General features: G+C 42.2%; 2 protein-coding genes across 2 annotated transcripts in view; one reads left to right on the top strand and one right to left on the bottom strand.

Moving 5' to 3' along the window:
• The window catches only part of LOC135519379 (rab3 GTPase-activating protein catalytic subunit-like), a 47,510-nt gene extending 32,377 nt beyond the window's left edge, over positions 1-15,133 (bottom strand). Inside the window, exons 1-12 of the mRNA XM_064944571.1 lie at positions 15,076-15,133; positions 14,924-14,979; positions 13,087-13,162; positions 12,829-12,961; positions 12,238-12,316; positions 11,871-11,990; positions 9,181-9,346; positions 7,132-7,231; positions 3,574-3,655; positions 3,311-3,379; positions 1,671-1,744; positions 201-293 (exon numbers count right to left, since the gene is read on the bottom strand). Coding sequence (XP_064800643.1) covers positions 201-293; positions 1,671-1,744; positions 3,311-3,379; positions 3,574-3,655; positions 7,132-7,231; positions 9,181-9,346; positions 11,871-11,990; positions 12,238-12,316; positions 12,829-12,961; positions 13,087-13,162; positions 14,924-14,979; positions 15,076-15,096 — 1,069 coding nt within the window. The 5' untranslated portion in view covers positions 15,097-15,133. The remainder of the gene's footprint in view (positions 1-200; positions 294-1,670; positions 1,745-3,310; positions 3,380-3,573; positions 3,656-7,131; positions 7,232-9,180; positions 9,347-11,870; positions 11,991-12,237; positions 12,317-12,828; positions 12,962-13,086; positions 13,163-14,923; positions 14,980-15,075) is intronic.
• Positions 15,134-15,719: 586 nt separating this feature from the next.
• Positions 15,720-19,619, top strand: LOC135519377 (FAST kinase domain-containing protein 3, mitochondrial-like). The gene is made up of 6 exons (XM_064944570.1): positions 15,720-15,802; positions 16,056-17,463; positions 17,799-17,884; positions 18,090-18,334; positions 18,626-18,740; positions 18,950-19,619. The coding sequence occupies exons 2-6, from the start codon at positions 16,095-16,097 to the stop codon at positions 19,046-19,048; spliced, it is 1,914 nt and encodes a 637-aa protein (XP_064800642.1). The 5' UTR covers positions 15,720-15,802; positions 16,056-16,094; the 3' UTR covers positions 19,049-19,619.
• Positions 19,620-20,443: the final 824 nt, after the last annotated feature.

Genomic DNA, 20,443 nt, shown 5'->3' with positions numbered 1-20,443 from the left:
AAGACACAAGCCAAGGGTGCATCTCAATAGTCCAAAGTGGCTTCATGTTCTACTCTTCCTTTCCTCCATCAGCGCTGAGCTATGCACAAATCCCCATTGGGCATACAACATATTGGAAAATGAGAGGGAGTGAGTGATGTTAGACTATTGAGACACACCCCAGTAGCCATAACACACACTAATAGAGGGAGTCCTATTACCTTTGCCTTCCTCCTCAACTGGACCCCGTCCCAGGATCTCCTCTGTTGACTCTTTCTTAGAGCACAGCTTGAAGAACTCTGTCAGGAAGTCACCTGGGATGGGCAACATGAGGTTTTATTACAATCAATTCAAAGTCAAAAAGCTTTATTGTAGGGTTGGGCAATGGCAACCTTTGTCGTATCGTGCTTAGGTACCCATAAAACATTGTGATATACGATGCTCTCTATTGGCCACCAAAACATTTAATCAGCTAAAACAGTTGCGCTATAGTGCGGAATTGAATGCAACTGGAAGAACCATGACAAAAGATAAATGTTGTTGAAAGCCTGGGAAGAGGCAAAGTGCCGGCAATGGCAAATATCTTCTAATTTTACATTCCGGTGGAGGAGCAGAACTGGTTTGTGTGTGTGTGTGTGTGTGTGTGTGTTTGTGTTTGTCTGTCTGTGTGGCACGTACATGCTGGAGCAGTAACTGTCTGAGGAGGAACGGGCTTTCTTCCTGTAGTGAACTAGGTTATAGGCCTACATCACGGGCTGGATAGAATCAGTCTTCAAAACTGGCCAATAATAGCGGTATTTGCATCATAAAATAATATAACAAACAATATTATTTATTTTTCTCTCGCTCATAAAGCTGTGATTGAGAATAGCCTATGCCTAGACCATAGACTTCCATTCTGGTTATTTTTGAAAGCCACAACAACTTTAGAGCAACACCTTCGTAGGCTACTATATTTGGGAAATAAGCTACGGTTCATAACTTTAAACTAGTCTTAAAGCTTTTATGATAGGCCTAGTAGGAGGATCGGTTATTGGCCATTTGGTTGTCAATCTCGCATGGAAGGATTTTCCCAGCCAGCACGAGTCATTTCTTTCTTAAAAGCTTAAACTTGATTTAACTTGACATTCTATTTTCCTATTGATATTGTTTGTTCTCTCTCATTATTAATACTCTGGCTACCTTAAGTTTTTAGACTATTCAAATAACTTTTAGAAGGAACTCTGTTACGTCCATTGCTTGATCGGAGACAAGCCAATCATATTCATAGCCTATCGAATGGAGAGAGAAAGGAATATAGGACACTTTTTTTAAACAGCTCGACACAAGATAAATCAGTTAAATCAGTGTCCGATATAAAATAGGCCATAACAAATAGGAATAGGCAAATTACTCTGAATGTCACCTGTGTGCTGCCCTGTGACACTCAGTCTTTTTAATGGGAGGTGCCAGTCAAGATCAAATAGGCTAAACCATCATCTGTCACATGATTTAGTCACCATCGACCAAACGCTACTTTATTGTCCAACAAATCTTACAAAAGACGTCTTTTGCATGTAGTTCCCAAAACCCCCACTATACACATATCTGGTAGCTGAAGGACAACGGAAATGCACACTGCTCTACATGGGTATCCATAGGATTTTATAATGTTTCTTTAAGGTCAGTAAGTCTTTTTGTGAAGGTCTTACCGAGCAAACAGGTGGGGCTGTCTGCTTTCCTGACTCGGACTGACCAATGAGGGGCCTGGAGCGGGTCCAGATCACTGTAAGGTCACACAGAGAACACAGTCAGACAAAACAGCAGAGGAAGGTAAACTGGCCCTGGAACGTTTCAGTGGTTCAGATTTACCATTATAGTCAAGGTTAGGACTGAACAATGGCTATTAAAACATGGTGCTCTGAAAGGAGGAAAGGTTCCTTGTTAGTGTGGTTTATTTTACAGCCTGGAACGTCCTGGTGTTAGTATAGGGATTATATAGTGGAAGAGTAATAACATGATAATCATCTATTGACCTTTTGGTTAATTTGAGATCCTTGAAATAAGGACCAATAAACATCACTTGCCATATAATCTACACTGAGTTTACAAAACATTAAGAACACCTGCTCTTTCCATGACACAGAGTGACCAGGTGAAAGCTATGATGTCACTTGATAAATCCACTTCAAATCAGTGTAGATGAAGGGGAGGAAACAGGTTAAAGGATTTTTAAGCCTCGGGACATGGATTGTGTATGTGTGCCATTCAGAGGGTGAATGGGCAAAATAACTATTTAAGTGTCCTTGAACGGGGTATGGGAGTACATGCCAGGCTCACCGGTTTGTGTCAAGAACTGCAACGCTGCTGGGTTTTTCCACACACACAACAGTTTACTGTGTGTATCAAGACTGGTCCTCCACCCAAAGGACATCCAGCCATCTAGATACAAATGTGGGACTCATTGGAGTCAACATGGGCCAGAATCCCCGTGGAACACTTGACACCTAAGAGTCCATGCCCTGACAAATTGAGGCAGTTCTGAGGGAAAAAGGGGGTTCTTACCCAGGTATATTACCCATTCAGTCAGGGAAGGTAGAATTTACATTTCAACTCATATCTTTTTTTTTTTAAACGCCAAAACACCATGTATAAAACATTTCTATCCCAGGGCACTAAGGGGATTCAACAATAAATACTACAAACAAAATAAAACCCAAAACATATTTGGAGGAGGACCATCTTAGGCTGGGCTAATCTCGGTCTTCGATTCTCTTCAGAGGGCTGAGATTAGTCTCGATGTCTTTATACAGTGAATGTCATGAACATTTAGGATGAAGGGCCTCGAAGAAAAACACAAACACTGTTAATAAGATGCGCTGGCTCACTGAGCACCACTTTATCACTAAACTGAAAAGCGTAAAGTCATTCAGCTTTAATGCAGTTGAACAAGCGAGTGGTGAAGCTCGGGCTGAAGTACTTGTTATATCAACTCCCACACAACTCCTCCAGATCCATCCTCAACACCTACACTGTCTGGCACACAGGAAATTATTATGGGCAACAACCTTTCCCAATGTTTCAAAGGGAACTTCATTCATTGTTGGCATCACCTACCTGGAGGTTCCCTCTCTTTCTCAATGCTCACTTACTTGATGAGTTTAAGCTGGCTACTGATTCTATTTATTGAAGACGACACCTCCATCTTCCCTGTCTAAATACCTGGCATTCTGTGGGGGGACAAACAATGTTGCTGATAGATCATAGCTCAGGTTGTTGAGATGTTTTTTCAGTGTGTGTGTCAACCAGCAGGGCAGAAGAGAGAGGGAGGGTGGTGGTGGTGGATACATACGAGTACACATCGTTATCCACCACGATGCCTTCTGTCAGGTGGGGCCAGGTGGTCGCTAGGTGAAGCTCACTAAACAACAATTAAATACAGATATGTTTGTTTCGCATAATCAACTTCACATTATGAGACTAATTAATTACATAAAACAATTAATTAAAGGCTCTTATTAAAAAGACACAAATAATACACATGACCAATGATGTAAATTGCTAAATTAAGCATGAATTGTTTTATCGTCATGGCTACAGTACCATCGATCCTACCTGATTGGATCCTCACACGCTCCAAATGGTAGCTTTCCGAACTCCACCCCTCCCACCTCACCTCCGAGGAGAGCGTCGAAGTCTGGAGGCAGCAAAACAAAAACAACACTTACCTTCATTGTTCAAACATGACTTTGATTCAGCACACAATACTTCCACTTAGAAGAAGCAAGAAGAACCCAAACTGTAAACACTTTTTACGCTTTATCATCTTCAATGCCTTGAAGGCAGGCAAATTCATCTCATAAAAACTAAAAAGGTCCAAATATACTCTGGTCTCTCAAACTATAGCTCACCAGCCCCATTCAAGAGGAGCAGAAATAGTGACTGTTTGTAAGCCGTTTAAAAATCTCTCCGAGCTCTTACCTTTTATCGCCTTCCCTGCACCACTCAAAGAGTTGAGCATCTCTTTGCAGCACTAAAATGTACCCCGGAGAGCAGCACTTAACATGACCGTGGGAAGAATCATCCACTATAAAATTTGGAGCATAGAGATCGAGTGGATTATATCGGTTTCCTAAAAAAGTTAGCAATGCGTGTGGAGGCGTTGAAAGACCGGTTCCAATACACTATGGGCTAACCTACATAGGCCTAGCACCAAGCTCAGGAGTAAAAATATAATAATTCACATAAGTTGCATGGACTCACTGTGTTCAATAATAGGGTTGAATATGATTTTTGAATGACTAACTCATCTCTGTACCCCACACATACAATTATCATCTGTAAGGTTCTTCAGTCGGGCAGTGATTTCCAACAGATTCAACCACAAAGACCAGGGAGGTTTTCCAATGCCTCGCAAAGAAGAGAACCTATTGGTAGATGGGTATAAATAAATAAAAAGCTGACTTTGAATATCCCTTTGAGCATGGTGAAGTTATTCATTACACTTTGGGTGGTGTATCAATACACCCACTCACTCAAAAAGACACAGGCGTCCTCCCTAACTCAGTTGCCAGAGAGGAAGGAAACCGCTCAGCGATTTCAACATGAGGCCAATGGTGGCTTTAAAACAGTCAGAGTTTAATGGCTATGATAGGAGAAACCTGAGGATGGATCAACAACATTGTAGTTACTCCACAATACTAACCTAAAGGACACAGTGAAAATAAGGAAGCCTGTACAGACAAAACATATTCCAAAACATGCAACCTGTTTGCAATAAGGGTCTAAATAAAACATTTGGCTAAGAAACTAACTTTATGTCCTGAATAGAAAATGCTATGTTTGAGGAAAATCCAACAACAGATCACAGAGTTCCACTCTTCATATTATCAATCATGGTGGTGGCTGCATCATATTATAGGTATGCTCGTAATCAGCAAGGTTTTTTGGGGGGGTAAAAATAAACGGAATAGAGCTAAGTACAGGCAAAATCCTAGAGGAAGACCTGGTTCAGCCTGCTTTCTAACAGACACTGGGTGACAAAGTCACCCTTTAGCAGGACAATAACCTAAAGCACAAGGCCACATACACACTGGAATTGCTTACCAAGATGACATTGAATGTTCCCCTTCGTAACCTAGTTACAGTTTTGACTTAAATTGTCTTGAAACTCTATGGCAAGACTTGAAAATGGCTGTCTAGCAAAGGTCAACAACCACCTTGACAAACCTTGAAGAATTTCTTAAAGAATAATGTGCAGATATTGTACCATCCAGGTGTGAGACTGAGTGTCTTATGTATATCATCAACAAAAAAAATACAATTAAATCCTTTTTAATCTCACCTTGTAACACAACAACATTTAGAAAAAGTCAAGGGGTGTGAATACTTTGAAGACACTGTAGCTCCTTCCCGTTTCATATTTTGTGGTTTTACTGAACGGATAGGATGTGGTTTTATAAGATCAGCCAGGTAAGGTAGGAGGAGTGTGACTGTGCAAGTTAGAAGGGCAGTGGGCTGAATTCGAACCCATATCGACTCTGGAATACACGGTGCCTTCCGGAAAGTATGCCGACCCCTTGACTTTTTTCCACATTTTGTTAGGTTAAAGCCGTATTCTAAATTCCGTTGTTTTTCTCCCCCTCATCAATCTACACACAATTACCCATAATAGCAAAAACATTTAAAACATTTTTGCTAATTTATTATAAACTGAAATATCACATTTAAAAAAGTATATAAGTATTCAGACCCTTTACTCAGTACTTTGTTGAAGCACCTTTGGCAGCGATTACAGCCTCGAGTCCTCTTGGGTATGACGCTTCAAGCTTGGCACACCTGTATTTGGGGATTGTCTCCCATTCTTTTCTGCAGATCCCCTCAAGCTCTGTCAGGTTGGATGGGGAGCGTTGCTGCACATTTATTTTCAGGTCTCTCCAGAGATGTTTGTTCGGGTTCAAGTCCGGGCTCTGGCTGGGCCACTCAAGGACATTCAGAGACTTGTCCCAAAGTCACTCCTGCGTTGTCTTGGCTGTGTGCTTAGGGTCATTGTCCTGTTGGAAGGTGAAACATCGCCCCAGTCTGAGGTCCTGAGCAGGTTTTCATCAAGGATCTCTCTGGACTTCGCTCCGTTCAGCTTTCCCTTAATCCTGACTGGTCTCCCAGTTCCTGCCGCTGAAAAACATCCCACAGGATGATGCTGCCACCACCATGCTTCACAGTAGGGATGGTGCCAGGTTTACTCCAGACGTGACACTTGGCATTCAGGCCAAAGAGTTCCATCTTGGTTTCATCAGACCAGAGAATCTTGCCTCTCATTGTCTGAGAGTCTTCAGGTGCCGTTGGGCAAACTCCAAGCAGGATGTCATGTGCCTTTTACTGAGGAGTGGCTTCCGTCTGGTCATTTGACCATAAAGGCCCGACTGGTGCTACAGAGATGGTTGTCCTTCTGGAAGGTTCTCCCATCGCCACAGAGGAACTCTACAGCTCTGTCAGAGTGACCATCGGGTTCCTGGTCACCTCCCTGACTAAGACCCTTCTCCCCCGATTGCTCAGCTTGGCCAGGCTGCCAGGTCTAGGAAGAGTCTTGGTGGTTCTAAACTTCTTCCATTTAAGACTGATTAAGGCCACTGTGCTCTTGGGGACCTTCAATGCTGCAGACATTTTTGGGTGCCCTTCCCCAGATCGACACAATCCACAATGCCTCGACACAATTCAGTCTCTGAGCTCTACGGAAAATTCCTTCAACCTCATGGCTTGGTTTTTGCTCGGACAGGCCCGGTCAACTGTGGGACCTTATATAGACAGGCGTGTGCCTTTCCAAATCACGTCCAATCAATTGAATTTACCACAGTTGGACTCCAATCAAGTTGTAAAAACATCTCAAGAATGATCAAGGCACCTGAGCTCAATTTCGAGTCTCATAGTAAAAGGTCTGAAAACTTAGGTAAATAAGGTATCAGTTTATTTTTAATACATTTGCAAAAAATAAAAATAAACTGTTTTTGCTTTGTCATCGTGGGGTAGTGTGTAGATTGCTGAGGACATATTTATTTAATCAATTTTCAAATAAGGCTGTAACGTAACAAAATGTGGGAAAAGTCAAGGGGTCATAATAACCAGATACATTTCCAGTTTAGTAGGCTGTGTGGTTGTGTTGTTGGTGGTACTGACCAGGGGGCTGCTGAGGCCAGGAGTACTGCTGCCAGTCTTGCAGGACATACGTGAAGCGGATAGCGATGTTGATGGGAGGAAGAGGAGTCAGGGGACAACCCTGGAGAACAACACAAGACAGAGAAGAAAAAGGGGAAAAGGGCAGAAGCAAGAGTCAAGATGATGTATTATCTTGTTCCATCCATCATATGTACATTTAATCCAAGTAAAAATTCCCTGTCTAAGGTCAGTTAGGTTCACCACATTATTTTAAGAATGTGAAATGTCAGAATTATAGTAGAGAGAATGATCTATTTCAGCTTTTATTTCTTTCCAGTGGGTCAGAAGTTTACATACATTCAATTAGTATTTGGTAGCATTGCATTTGGTAGCCTTCCACAAGCTTCCCACAATAAGTTGGGTGAATTATGGCCGATTCCTCCAGACAGAGCTGGTGTAACTGAATCAGGTTTGTAGGCCTCCTTGCTTACACATGCTTTTTCAGTTCTGTCCACACATTGAGGTCAGGGCTTTGTGATGGCCACTCCAATACCATGACTTTGTTGTCCTTAAGCCATTTTGCCACAACTTTGGAAGTAAGCTTGGGGTTATTTGGGGTGGCAGCGTAGCCTAGAGCGTTGGACTAGTAACCACAAGGTTGGAAGATAGAATCCCCGAGTTGACAAGGTACAAATCTGTCGTTCTTCCCCTGAACAAGGCAGTCTATAATATATTAACTAATACTGTTCCTAGGCAGTCATTGAAAATAAGAATTTGTTCCTAACTGACTTGCCTAGTTAAATAAAGGTAAAGTAAATTGTCCATTTGGAAGACCAATTTGCGACCAAGCTTTTAACTTCCTGACTGATGTCTTGAGATGTTGCTTGAATATATCCACATAATTTTCCTTCCTCGTGATGCCATCAATTTTGGGAAATGCACCAGTCCCTCCTGCAGCAAAGCACCCCCAGATGCTGCCAACCCCGTGCTTCACGGTTGGGATGGTGTTCCTTGGCTTGCAAGCGTCCCCCTTTTTCCTCCAAACATAACGATGGTAATTTTGGCCAAACAGTTCTATTTTTGTTTCATCAGACCAGAGGACATTTCTCCAAAAAGTATGATCTTTGTCTCCATGTGCAGTTGCAGACCGTAGTCTGGCTTTTTTATGGCAGTTTTGGAGCAGTGGCTTCTTCCTTGCTGAGCGGCCTTTCAGGTTATGGCAATATAGGACTCGTTTTACTGTGGATATAGATACGTTTGTACCTGTTTCCTCCAGCATCGCCACGAGGTCCTTTGCTGTTGTTCTGGGATTGATTTGCACTTTTCGTACCAAAGTACGTACATCTCTAGATGACAGAAAGTGTCTCCTTCCTGAGCGGTATGACGGCTGCGTGGTTTTTATACTTGCATACTATTGTTTGTACAGATGAACTTGGTACCTTCAGGCGCTTGTAAATTGCTCCCAAGGATGAACCTTGAAAGGCCTTGAAAATACATCCACAGGTACACCTCCAATTGACTCAAATGATGTCAATTAGCCTATCAGAAGCTTCTAAAGCCATGACATAATTTTCTGGAAGTTTCAAAGCTGTTTAATGGCACAGTCAACTTAGTGCATGTAAAATTCTGGCCCACTGGAATTGTGATACAGTGAATTATTAGTGAAATAATCTGTCTGTAAACAATTGCTGGAATAATTACTTGTGTCATGCACAAAGTAGATGTCCTAACCGTCTTGCCAAAACTATAGTTTGTTAACAATAAATTGGTGGAGTGGTTGAAAAATGAATTTTAATGACTCCAACCTAAGTGTATGTAAACTTTAGAGTTCAACTGTATCATAGAATTTAATTGTAGGGACTGAGTGCCCGGACCCAGATTAACCCTAGTCATGGCTGAACAAGCATGCTCAATGGAGATTCACCATTGAAAGTACATCCTAGTCCACTATGCTTACTCTCATTCCTGGGAAAACAGTCTTACAATTATTTATGGGTGACCCATGTGAAAGGCACTACTCATAAAAGCCCATGGAAGGCAATAAGTAAGCCCTGGTCCTTCCATACTCACTATTTTGGACTTGAAGATGTCCAGTAGGCCTGAGAGATGGTTGTATTGGCTGGGCACTTTGCGAAGGTGGACCATCTCAAAGTCGGTACGCACCCCCAGGCCCTGGCACTCCCCATGGTACATCCTCCTCCACTTCTGCTGGATCTGCACAAACATGGGTACCTGGCTGCATGGCATCCACAGGGATAGAGGACGTTAATGGGGATAAGTCACTTCAAATTCATTCAGATGTTTTGTGGGAAGGTAGCCACACATTGAAATCCTGTTGCTACTCTAATTACACCTGTTCTTGTGTCAAGAGGAGGTAATGTCCTATGCCATCAGTTGTGAAGACATAGCTATGCGCATCATTCACCAAATGAATGAGAAATATAAACACCATCTAGTCGAATCATTTTAGATGTTGCTCATCTTTCCCATTCGTTTGGGATCGAGGCATTCAGTTGGAGCTGCACAACAGACAAATCGTGATGTTTGAAAAACTTTGATTTTGAGAGACATGCAAGGCATCTCTGGTATCAATGTGGAAGAGCAGGCACACACTGAAATCCTGTAACTACCTCAGCATCCCTGATATACCACAGCTACACAGCAGCACCTGGTGCACAATAGAGAAATTACAATCAAAACATACACCACCTAGTGGCTAGAACAAGTATGGAATTGAAATAAGCCTCGTTATATCTATGGATTCATTTTTTTTTCTTTTCCAGTCACAAAACAAAATGCAGTAAATGCTCTATGTATTAGTAATAGAACAAGTGCTCGTGCAAGAAAAGAACTTGAAGCTATACAGTGCCGTCGGAAAGTATTCAGACCCCTTTTTCCACATTTTGTTACGTTACAGCCTTATTCTAAAATGGATTAAATAAAATAAAAATTGGATGTGATTTGGAAAGGCACACACCTGTCTATATAAGGTCCCACAGTTGACAATGTCTGAGCAAAAACCAAGCCATGAGGTCGAAGGAATTGTCCATAGAGCGCCGAGACTAGATTGTGTCATGGTACAGATCTGGGGAAGGGCACCAAAACATTTCTGCAGCATTGAAGGTCCCCAAGAACACAGTGGCCTACATAATTCTTAAATGGAAGAAGTTTAGAAACATCAAGACACTTCATAGAGCTGGCCAAACTGAGCAATCGAGGGTCTCGGTCAGGGAGGTGACCAAGAACCCAATGGTCACTCCGACAGAGCTCTAAAGTTCCTCTGTGGAGATGGGAGAATCTTCCAGAAGGATAACTCTCCGCAGCACTCCACCAATCAGGCATTAATGGTAGAGTGGCCAGACGGAAGCTCCTCCTCAGTAAAAGGCACGTGCTAGCCCGCTTGGAGTTTGCCAAAAGGCACCTAAAGACTCTCAGACCACGAGACACAAGATCCTCTGGTGTGATGAAACCAAGACTAAATTCTTTGGCCTGAATGCCAAGAGTCACATCTGGAAGAAACCTGGCACCATCCCTTTGGTGAAGCATGGTGGTGGCAGCATCATACTGTGGGATGTTTTTCAGCTTCAGTTACTGGGAGACCCATCAGGATCGAGGCAAAGATGTACGGAGCAAAGACAGAGAGATCCTTGATGAAAACCTGCTCCAGAGCTCTCAGGACCTCAGACTGGGGCAAAGGTTCACCTTCCAACAGGACAACGACCCTAAGCATAGAGCCAAGACAACGCAGGAGTGGCTTCGGGACTTGTCTCTGATTGTCCTTGAGAGGCCCAGCCAGAGCCCAGGCTTGAACCCGATCGAACATCTCTGGAAAGACCTGAAAAGACCTGACAGAGCTTGAGGGGATCTGCAGAAAAGAATGGGAGAAATTCCCCTAATACAGGTGTGCCAAGCTTATAGCGTCATACCCAAGAAGACTCGAGGCTGTAATCGCTGCCAAAGTTGCTTCAACAAAGTATTGAGTAAAGGGTCTGAATACTTATGTAAGTGATATTTCCGTTTTTTATTTTTAATAAATTAGCAAACATTTCTAAATACCTGTTTTTGCTTTGTCATTATGGGTTATTGTATGTAGATTGAAAAAATACAATTGAATCAATTTTAGAATAAGGCTGTAAAGTAACAAAATGTGGAAAAAGTCAAGGGGTCTGAATAGTTTGACTGTACTGTATGTTCTGATGGTCTGCTACATGCTTCCTTCTCTTATAACCGCATTATTAGTGTCACTCTGCCTCACAGTAAACTCCCAGAGACACAGTGGGAGGCCAGGTGACCTTGCTGCTACCACAGAGCAGAGCTGCAGAGCCACAGCACTCGGAGCATCTACAATGGTACCATCTCCCATTTAGCCCGGTGTTGCCATGGATACCAGCTGATCTACCGCAATACGATGCCATAGAGAGCTGTACTCACCACCCACAGTGTTGCTATTTTAAAACATGCTTGTGTCATCAAACAGAAACACACACAAAGGGCAGGTTGCCACTAGATGTGTGAATGTGTAAGAACTAACACCGTTTTCCCTTAGCGTAGATTCATGAATATGAATAGAATACATTGGCAGTATCAGCCCTTTTCTTTGTCAAAGCAAATTCTGTTACCAATATTAACTTGATTTTCCATAAGAACATAAAGTGATGTTGTGGCATACTAATGTAACTGTGAATTATAACAATTATACTGTTCCCAAAGAGTATTAGTTAATATATCATTCACTGTTGCTCTGAGTTAATGTCACCTACCAGCCTGTGTTGGCCAGAGAGATGGAGATGGAGCTAAGTAGCAGGTTGCACTTGGACTCACTGATGACCGCCTCACAGTTGGCCCCGGGGGAGATGACCACAAACTCACGCATGCCATACCTGCAAACACAGACGGAATACTTTAAAGAGAGCAGACAGCTACCATCTATCCATCCATCAAGTCTCATTCAAACCAAACTGTAATATATTTCTCAAAAAGATCAGACATCAGCTGGATTTAGTGTTAACAAATATCAATAGCAGTTGTGAATGTCTATCTTCAGTCATTTTAATTCCCATCTTAAAATAAATGTAAGAGGTAAAGGTTAGAGGTCGGAGGTTAGGTGACCTGGAGTACTGTACTCACCATCTGACGAGGCAGTGGGCCCTGGGAGGGAAGTCATTGTTCATACAGAGCAGGTCCTGCATGGCTGTGGGGAAGGCATCTGGAGAGAGAGCAGAGTGGGAATCTTCATTTATATTTTAACATCCACTACGATTCTCTCTGTTGCTGGAGAGCAGAGCAGAGGTCCAGACAAAACTGTGGAGTTCATCCATATAGTTTTATGTGTTGGAATGGTGTGGGAATACCCTAACAGAATGGTGTGGGAATACCATAGCAAGACTTTTTAAATGGTCTGTTTGAGATACAAATTTGAGGTAGGGTTTTTGAAGTGTTTCTGTCCAATTTATGATTTGGCCATAAATACATGTATAGGACGAGTCACCATCATTATTTGGGTATGAGTTTATAGAATAATTACTTTTAAAAGTGAAATTATCTGCAGCCAAGAAAGGGACCTCTAAAATTTTAGGTTGGAGACCTCATTGGTCACACCCACTACACTAAGTTTGCTACCATTGCTGAAATAAATCCTAGGGGAAACACTGAGTGACAATTCCTATGAGACAGATATGATAACAGGGATTATAAATAAAAGCCGCAGCAGCAATGTACCCTCCTCAGGTTCCTCCTTCCCCTCGCCCTCCTCAGACTCCTGCTTCAGGCAGTGGTGCGTTACGGAGAATTTAAAATCAGCAAAATTTATATCCTGGGTCTTCTCCTCCCAGGTACCACTGGTGTATTCACCCTGGATCAAGACGACAATCAGGGCATCCATGAATGAATTCAACAAGCTTACCAGATCGCTGCTTATTAATGCGTGGTGCTTCTTACATAACATTAAGGTCTGATTGAATGAGGGTTTATTGTTACCTTCTCTGGTGGTTTGCTTGAATTGTTCCCAATCAACTTCCAGTCATTCAGAACCTCTTCTACTCTGGACACAAACCTAGCAAACAACATGGGGATCATAACATATACCAGCAGAAGTCAGAGAGCAGTGATCACACAAGCAGGCGTGCACGCACACACACACGCAATCTCGAAATAAATGGCTCTGGGAAATACTGTTGATAAGGAAGGACAAGCTTTATGTTGGAACATTACTGCAGGAACTTTCTTCCATTCAGCCACAAGAGCATTAGTGTGGTCAGGTATTGATTTTGCGCAATTAGGCCTGGCTCACAGTCAGCGTTCCAATTAATCCCAAAGGTGTTCAATGGGTTGAGGTCAGGAATCTGCCAGTCAAGTTCTTTCACACCGATCTCGACAAACCATTTCTGTATGGACCTCGTTTTATGCACAGGGGCATTGTCATGCTGAAACAGGAAAGTGCCTTCCCCAAACTGTTGCCACAAAGTTGGAAGCAAAGAACCATTTAGAATGTCATTGTATGCTGTAGCATTAATGTTTCCATTCACTGGAACTAAGGGGCCTAGCCCAAATCATGAAAAACAGCCCCAGACCATTATTCCCCCTCCACCAAACTTCACAGTTGGCACTACGCATTGGAGCAGGTAGCATTCTCCTGGCATCCGCCAAACCTAGATACGTCCGTCGGACCGACAGATGGTGAAGTGTTTTCACCTTTATTTAACCAGGTAGGCTAGTTGAGAACAAGTTCTCATTTGCAACTGCGGCCTGGCCAAAAAGTGTGATTCATCACTCCAGAGAACGGGTTTCCACTGCTCCAGAGTCCAATGGTAGCGAGCTTTACACCACTTCAGCCAACGCTTGGCATTGAGGATGGTGAACTTAGGCTTGTGTGCGGCTGCTTGGCCATGGAAACTCAATTCAGGAAGCTCCCAACTAACAGTTCTTGTGCTGACGTTGCTTCCAGAGGCAGTTTAGTGTTGCAACCGAGGATATACAATTTTTACGAGCTACGCACTTCAGCGTTCCCGTTCTGTGAGATTGTGTGGCCCACCACTTTGTGGCTGAGCAATTGTTGCTCCTAGACATTTCCACTTCACAATAACAGCACTTACAGTTGACCAGGACAGCTCTAGCAGGGCAGAAATTTGATGAACTGACTTGTTGGAAAGGTGGCATCCTATAATGGAAAGTTCCTGAGCTCTTCAGTACGGGCCATTCTACTGCCAATGTTTGTCTCTGGAGATTGCATGGTGTAGGGCTCAATGTTATACACCTGTCAGCAAAGGGTGTGGCTGAAATAACAGAATCCACTAATTTCAAGTGTCCACACACCTTTGGCCATGTAGTGTATGTAGGGCTATGCTGATCTGTAAGAACAGTTGCTTTCTTTTGCAATTCTGATGTGACAGGACAGTTAGCTAACCTATGGGTAAACCACTAACAAAAAAAGATTGCCGTTTTGAAACTGCAGTAAAAGTGAAGTAACTGCAGTCGACTGTTGTATTTTGTTCGCAGTAATTGCAGAATAGCTGCACTGTAACTGCAGTTGTACTGCAATATTTATTCGTGAAGGAATGCAATGCAAACCAGCATAGCTAGCTGATTGAGCAATGTGATTGACAGCACAAGACAGGAGACGAGAACGTTGTCTGTCATATACTCAGCATATTATGCTAGCTATATGGAACAGGCGAACTATATTTGGCCAGCCATGAATAGCTTCTAATCCAATTCTTCTATCCAGTCTGATGATGATTCACAACTAACGTTACTGTTGTTGTTGTTATTAGCTAAAGCTAATTTAGCTAGCCAGAGATCTCCAGTATCCACCTACCTCTCCCACTCAGACGCGGTGGTAAAATCCGTGATCTCGAAGACCTCCGACTCCGGCTGTAAAGGAAATAACGTTAACATCCAATATTTTCTAAACATTTTAAATATGATGCAATGTTTACTTTATAAACTGTACACCAGTACTGTACTCACGTCACTGTCAGCCGCCATCATGAATTCCTGTTTATGAATTTTGCTGTCCGTTGCATTATGGGATTCTTGTCGATGGAGTCTCTTCCGCAATTAAGCAATGACGTCACCGAATTTGACACATTTTACACCGAGCAAAGCTTTTGACACAAGGCTCGTGCTTTGAACCACTCGTAATGAAAATGGACAATTTACCTTCATTCGAATACTTTGTTTTAAATTCCTTTATTTAATGCAGTTTCATTTGTTCATCTAGTAGTAACAGTAGTAGAAAAATACATCTTACTTTTACAACTTAGTATTGGAATTAATACCAGTATGCGTATTGTCAAACACTCAAATCAGATAAAATCAAATGTTATTTATCACATGCGCAGAATACAACAAGTGTAGCCCTTACAGAGAAATGCTTACTTACAAGCCCTTAACCAACAATGCAGTTACTTAACCAGTTTTTGCAGATACAATTATTGCTTTGATACATATTGTAATATATTTGTTATTAAAGGTGATATGATGGCATAATAATAAGCCTTATTGGAGACGTGAAATGCATTTATATAATAAGCCATATTGGAGACATGAAATGCCTTCATGGACACATGTTGCCAGCAGAGGGCAGCAAATATTGACACATGTGACATTACACAAGGTATTTACCGAACACACAATGCCAGTTCCGTAAGTGCCCGTGACTCGTCAGTTCTTCCAATTTATTCGAACCGAGGAGGTAAGCAAACTACACACTTAAAGAAAAAAATATTAATGGTGCTCAAAAGCTAATGATGATGTAAGGTAGGCAATGTCTTTTACTGGAATTTTCATTCGGCATTTTACCAAAAGTGAAAGAGTGCTGTGTTTTTGGTGCATTGAAGTTACTGCTAAAGAAGGTGCTGTAACAAACTGGACTGCAATGCAATTAATGAAGTATAATAATGTTTCTGCATGCATAATAACACACTTTCATGTTCTTATTATTCTAGGTTCCACTGTAATTCAGAGGAGGATTAATCATTTCAATCATGAAGTCAGTTGTCAGCGTTTCTTCCTCAGTTAGGGCTGTGTGTCAGTACTCTCCCAACTATTTCATGACTTGTAGTCGGGGATTAATACGTCACTCAGATTCATCTGGAAGAATATTGAAATCGGACGTTTCTTTTAAAGCCAGAATGGCACAACCATGTGTAAAAAGTAGTTTAGGCTGCTTCCATAACACACGTGAGATGGGGGCGGTGGCGCAACAGTTAAGTAACCTCCCATTTGCAGAAGAGAAAGACTACGAATTAAGGGTTCACCCGGAGAAACACCTTTTGCCCAAAACAGCTAGACAGCCTTTTATTGACACCCAATTAGGAACCAGTGCTTCACCAACAAAACTAGGGCACGTAAAAGTGGAGCCACTTTCTGTCAAATCCCTTTTCGAGGTTGAGGTTTTACCTGAGTTGTTAACACGTTTGAAAGAAGCTCCCAGCAATGAGAAAACTGAGCGTCTGGCAACCTTACTGGGGGTATGTGTTGAGTTTGGTGTGGACTATCAAAGTTCAATTGTCTCTAGATTGAAAGAGGAGTGGAGGACACACCTCTCCAAAACAGACATTGGGGTCATTCACCTGTGCCATCTTGGAGAAGTAGCCTATAATCTGGAGGGGAAGAGGTCAGAGATTGTTGAGCAGGTTCTCGACTCCGTGAGCATCAGCATTGATGCTCTCACCCAAAATGAAACCGCTCGTGTATACTCCTTCCTTGCACTACTCGAGGACCCACACCATTGCCAAGATCTCATGTCAAGACTACACAGACACACAGAGAAATTGATACACAGACTACAAGCCATCAACATCAGTGACATCTTCCACTCCCTGGTGGCATTACAACAGAGGCAGGCCATTGCACTGATTGTAAAGCTGAGCAGACGGGCCTCTAGGGTATTCAGATCGTTCCAAGATGAAGAGCTCATCAATGTTCTAGGTGCCTTAATGCATTTCGGTCAGCATGATGAAGACTTCATAACAGCCATGGAAAAGCACCTACCAGTGAAAATAGTAGGCGCAGACCCCGAACTCACAAGCGTGGTGATGGAGTTTTGCCTTCAGATGAGATGTCGCTCAGAGCCCATATTCGAAGCTGTGGCTGAGAGCTTTATTTGCAACTCAGAGAAGTATACCACATCCCAGATAGCCCGGCAGATCATTGCCATGGGGAGACTGAGCTACCTGCCCCAGTGCTCCAGTCAGATGTTTAAGAAGCTGGAGAGTGTGCTGTCCTCTCGCTTCTCCCAGTTCGAGCCCAGGGCTCTGATTGAGGTGCTCCACTCCTGTATTCACCTGGAGAGGTTTCCACTCAACTTTGTGGCCAAAGTCTTCAGCCCCTACTTCCTACAGAGGTTGCAAGGTAGGCTAGTCAGTTTTTGTGTGTGTGTGTGTGTGTGTGTGTGTGTGTGTGTGTGTGTGTGTGTGTGTGTGTGTGTGTAAAAAAAGTGAGAACAAAAGTGAACGGGCTACATGTATGTGTGCACAATTTCATGTCACGTGTGTATATGTCTATGTAACGGGGTCAGTTGTGTCCTTTCCATTCAGTTGCAAATTAAATTCCTCCAGATGATGGTCAGAAATACTCTTTGGTTTAAGTTACATCATACTAGCAGCACAGTTCTGTCACTGTCCACCGCTGAGATAGCCAGAGTCATGTTATGTATGTGTCTGATGAAGGCTGCTATTCTTTCCTAGCACAAGGGGAGCCCTTGAACAAGCATGCCTTAGGCCAGCTAACCCAACTCAACCTCTCTATCTCACTAGAGTGCACCTACTACCGGGTGAGTACCTCCCTAATAACATTGTAAATATACAAATAAATCATACAATAATTATGCAAAATTGTCTGTCAAATTAAAGCCCTCTGACTCTTACAATGGGCCTTCACCTGTCACACTGAATGACAAATATTATTTTGAAGTAGTTGGATTGAACACTAAGTTCATTCGGATGTATATACTGTATATTATACTGTGTTCCGTACAGGGCCCGAGATTACCTTACCATCTCCATGTGAAGAAGTTTTCCTCCATGGACCACTCCTTTGAGAGCCCTGTAGAGAGCTACCTGTACAACCAGGTGAAGGGGCCTCTTAACAAGCTGCTAGAGGGAAAGACCTACTACTCTACCAGGGTCTTCACGCAGCCTGGATACACCATAGACGTGGAGATCTGTCTGGATGAGGATGGGTTTGTCCTGCCTCTCTCACAGTGGGACCACACTCATAGGAGGTTAGAGTCATTGGAACTTTGTTAGAGGATCAGTCTGACAGGGCGCTGCACAGACTCATTCCCTGACCTACCAATCACCCTGTTTTCCAAAGTTCCCAATAAGTAGTCCTTACTTCCAAAGATTCAATTCAATTGAAATACAACAATTTATTCCAATGAGCAAATCTTCACAGCACCTTGTTCAGGCAGATCCTCGGACACAGAGAATGATACTTATTGCATTTCACGACTTATCACCCATTGAATAAAATGGCCAGTCAGATAACAGGTTAATTGTTTTCCTCTATGAAGGATTGCCTTGTGCCTGGATGCTCAGGACCGCTTCTGCAGCAACACCCATCACCTTCTGGGAAAGGAGGCCACAAAGAGACGCCACCTCTGCAGAATGGGCTACGAAGTGGTTCAGGTAGGGGAACACCGCTCCTGGTTACAGGCTAGAATAGACACACAATGTGAGGTGTGTGGAATGTGTGTTAGTACTCTATTCATCTCTATAATCAATGTAATGTGTCATTTTCTGTGTCGTTCTGTGACTGAGTTACATTTGTCGAGGCGTATTTCTCTTCTCATGAAGACCTATCTGACATTGGTCTTTGTCTGTATGTTCCCCACCAGATCCCTTACTTTGAATTTGAGAAATTGAGAACACAAGAGGAACGGGTACAATACCTTCATAAGAAGATATTCCCCACAATCTTCAGGTTTTACCGGTGACTTCTCAGATAGGATAGGAGGATGTTGTGACATCACATCCAAGCTCTGTGACCTCTGACCTGACAACATGGCTTTCAACAAGATGAACTAGGATGTTTCTTAAACTGTCTACTAATCATCACAGAAAACATTGGATTAGGCATGAACCTTCCGTTTATAAAGTCTTCATTATACTATTATGACTGTGTTGGGGTGATGACAGAGTGGCCTAGAAAAGTGTTAAGTCATTATACATAATGTGATGGAATTTTTCACAAAATATGGACTGTGGCTTATGGTAGGTAATAGGTAAACTATAAACTGCATACTTCCATACAGGAGCTTTCTGCAGTTTGTTAGTTATACACTGACTCTATATTCATAAATAAAACAGGTTTGTGTTTCCATGTAAGCTTGAAGGTACTGTATATTTTGTACAATGGACTGTATTTTCCAATACAGATGATTCTATATTGCAAAATAAAATGTGTAAAACCAGTTTTCAAACAACCATGGGGGAAACTCAAAGTTCCTTCGCTATTCGCTATTATGTGTTTTTGTAAACGATAAACATGATTTTTATAAAGCCTCAGCTCTCTTAAGTTTTTATTTATTTTACCTTTATTTAACTAGGCAAGTCAGTTAAGAACAAATTCTTATTTTCAATGACGGCCTAGGAACAGTGGGTTAACTGCCTGTTTAGGCGCAGAACGACAGATTTGTACCTTGTCAGCTCAGGGATTTGAACTTGAAACCTTTCGGTTACAAGTCTAATGCTCTAACCACTAGTTTAAGGGGAACGTAAAGTAATAGATTAAAGGGTACTTAAATGCTGATAGGCATATGGACCAAAGCATGTACATGGGGTGGTCTGCATAACAGGCTTTATTTTGAAGACAAAGCTATACCCCATACATGTCACGTGAAATATGAGCGTAATACTGATTAACTACAGAGCTGAGTGTCAGAACAGCTTGTGACTGAATCGACACTTTTGGTGTAATTTATGATTACTAATTCACAGTGGTGTAAAGTACTTAAGTAAAAAATACTTTAAAGTACTACTTAAGTAGTTTTTTGGGGGGTATCTACTTTACTGTTTATATTTGGCAACTTTTACTTTTACTCCACTACATTCCTAAACAAAATAATGTACTTTTTACTCCTTACATTTTCCCTGACACCCAAAAGTACGAGTTACATTTTGAATTCTTAGCAGGACAGGAAAATTGTCTAATTCACACACTTATCATCAAGAGAAAATCCCGGTCATCCCTACTGCTTCTGATTTGGCACTCACTAAACGCAAACGCTTCATTTGTAAATGATGTCTGAGTGTTGAAGTGTACCCCTGGCTATCCGTTAATTTAAAAAAAATCAAGATAATAGTGCCATCTGGTTTGCTTAATATAAGGA

Source organism: Oncorhynchus masou, chromosome 29, assembly GCF_036934945.1.
Source record: "Oncorhynchus masou masou isolate Uvic2021 chromosome 29, UVic_Omas_1.1, whole genome shotgun sequence".
Classification (NCBI taxonomy): Eukaryota; Metazoa; Chordata; class Actinopteri; order Salmoniformes; family Salmonidae; genus Oncorhynchus; species Oncorhynchus masou.
Note: the sequence above shows the minus strand (reverse complement) of the source record. Positions and strands in the feature narration are given on the sequence as shown.

What these genes read in the sequence shown, in the direction of transcription:
- LOC135519377 (XM_064944570.1), top strand. Translation starts at nt 16,095, where the DNA reads ATGAAGTCAGTTGTCAGCGTTTCTTCCTCAGTTAGGGCTGTGTGTCAG. An exon ending in TGGGACCACACTCATAGGAG is followed by an intron (nt 18,335 to 18,625) that starts GTTAGAGTCATT and finishes TCCTCTATGAAG; the next exon opens with GATTGCCTTGTGCCTGGATG. An exon ending in TGGGCTACGAAGTGGTTCAG is followed by an intron (nt 18,741 to 18,949) that starts GTAGGGGAACAC and finishes GTTCCCCACCAG; the next exon opens with ATCCCTTACTTTGAATTTGA.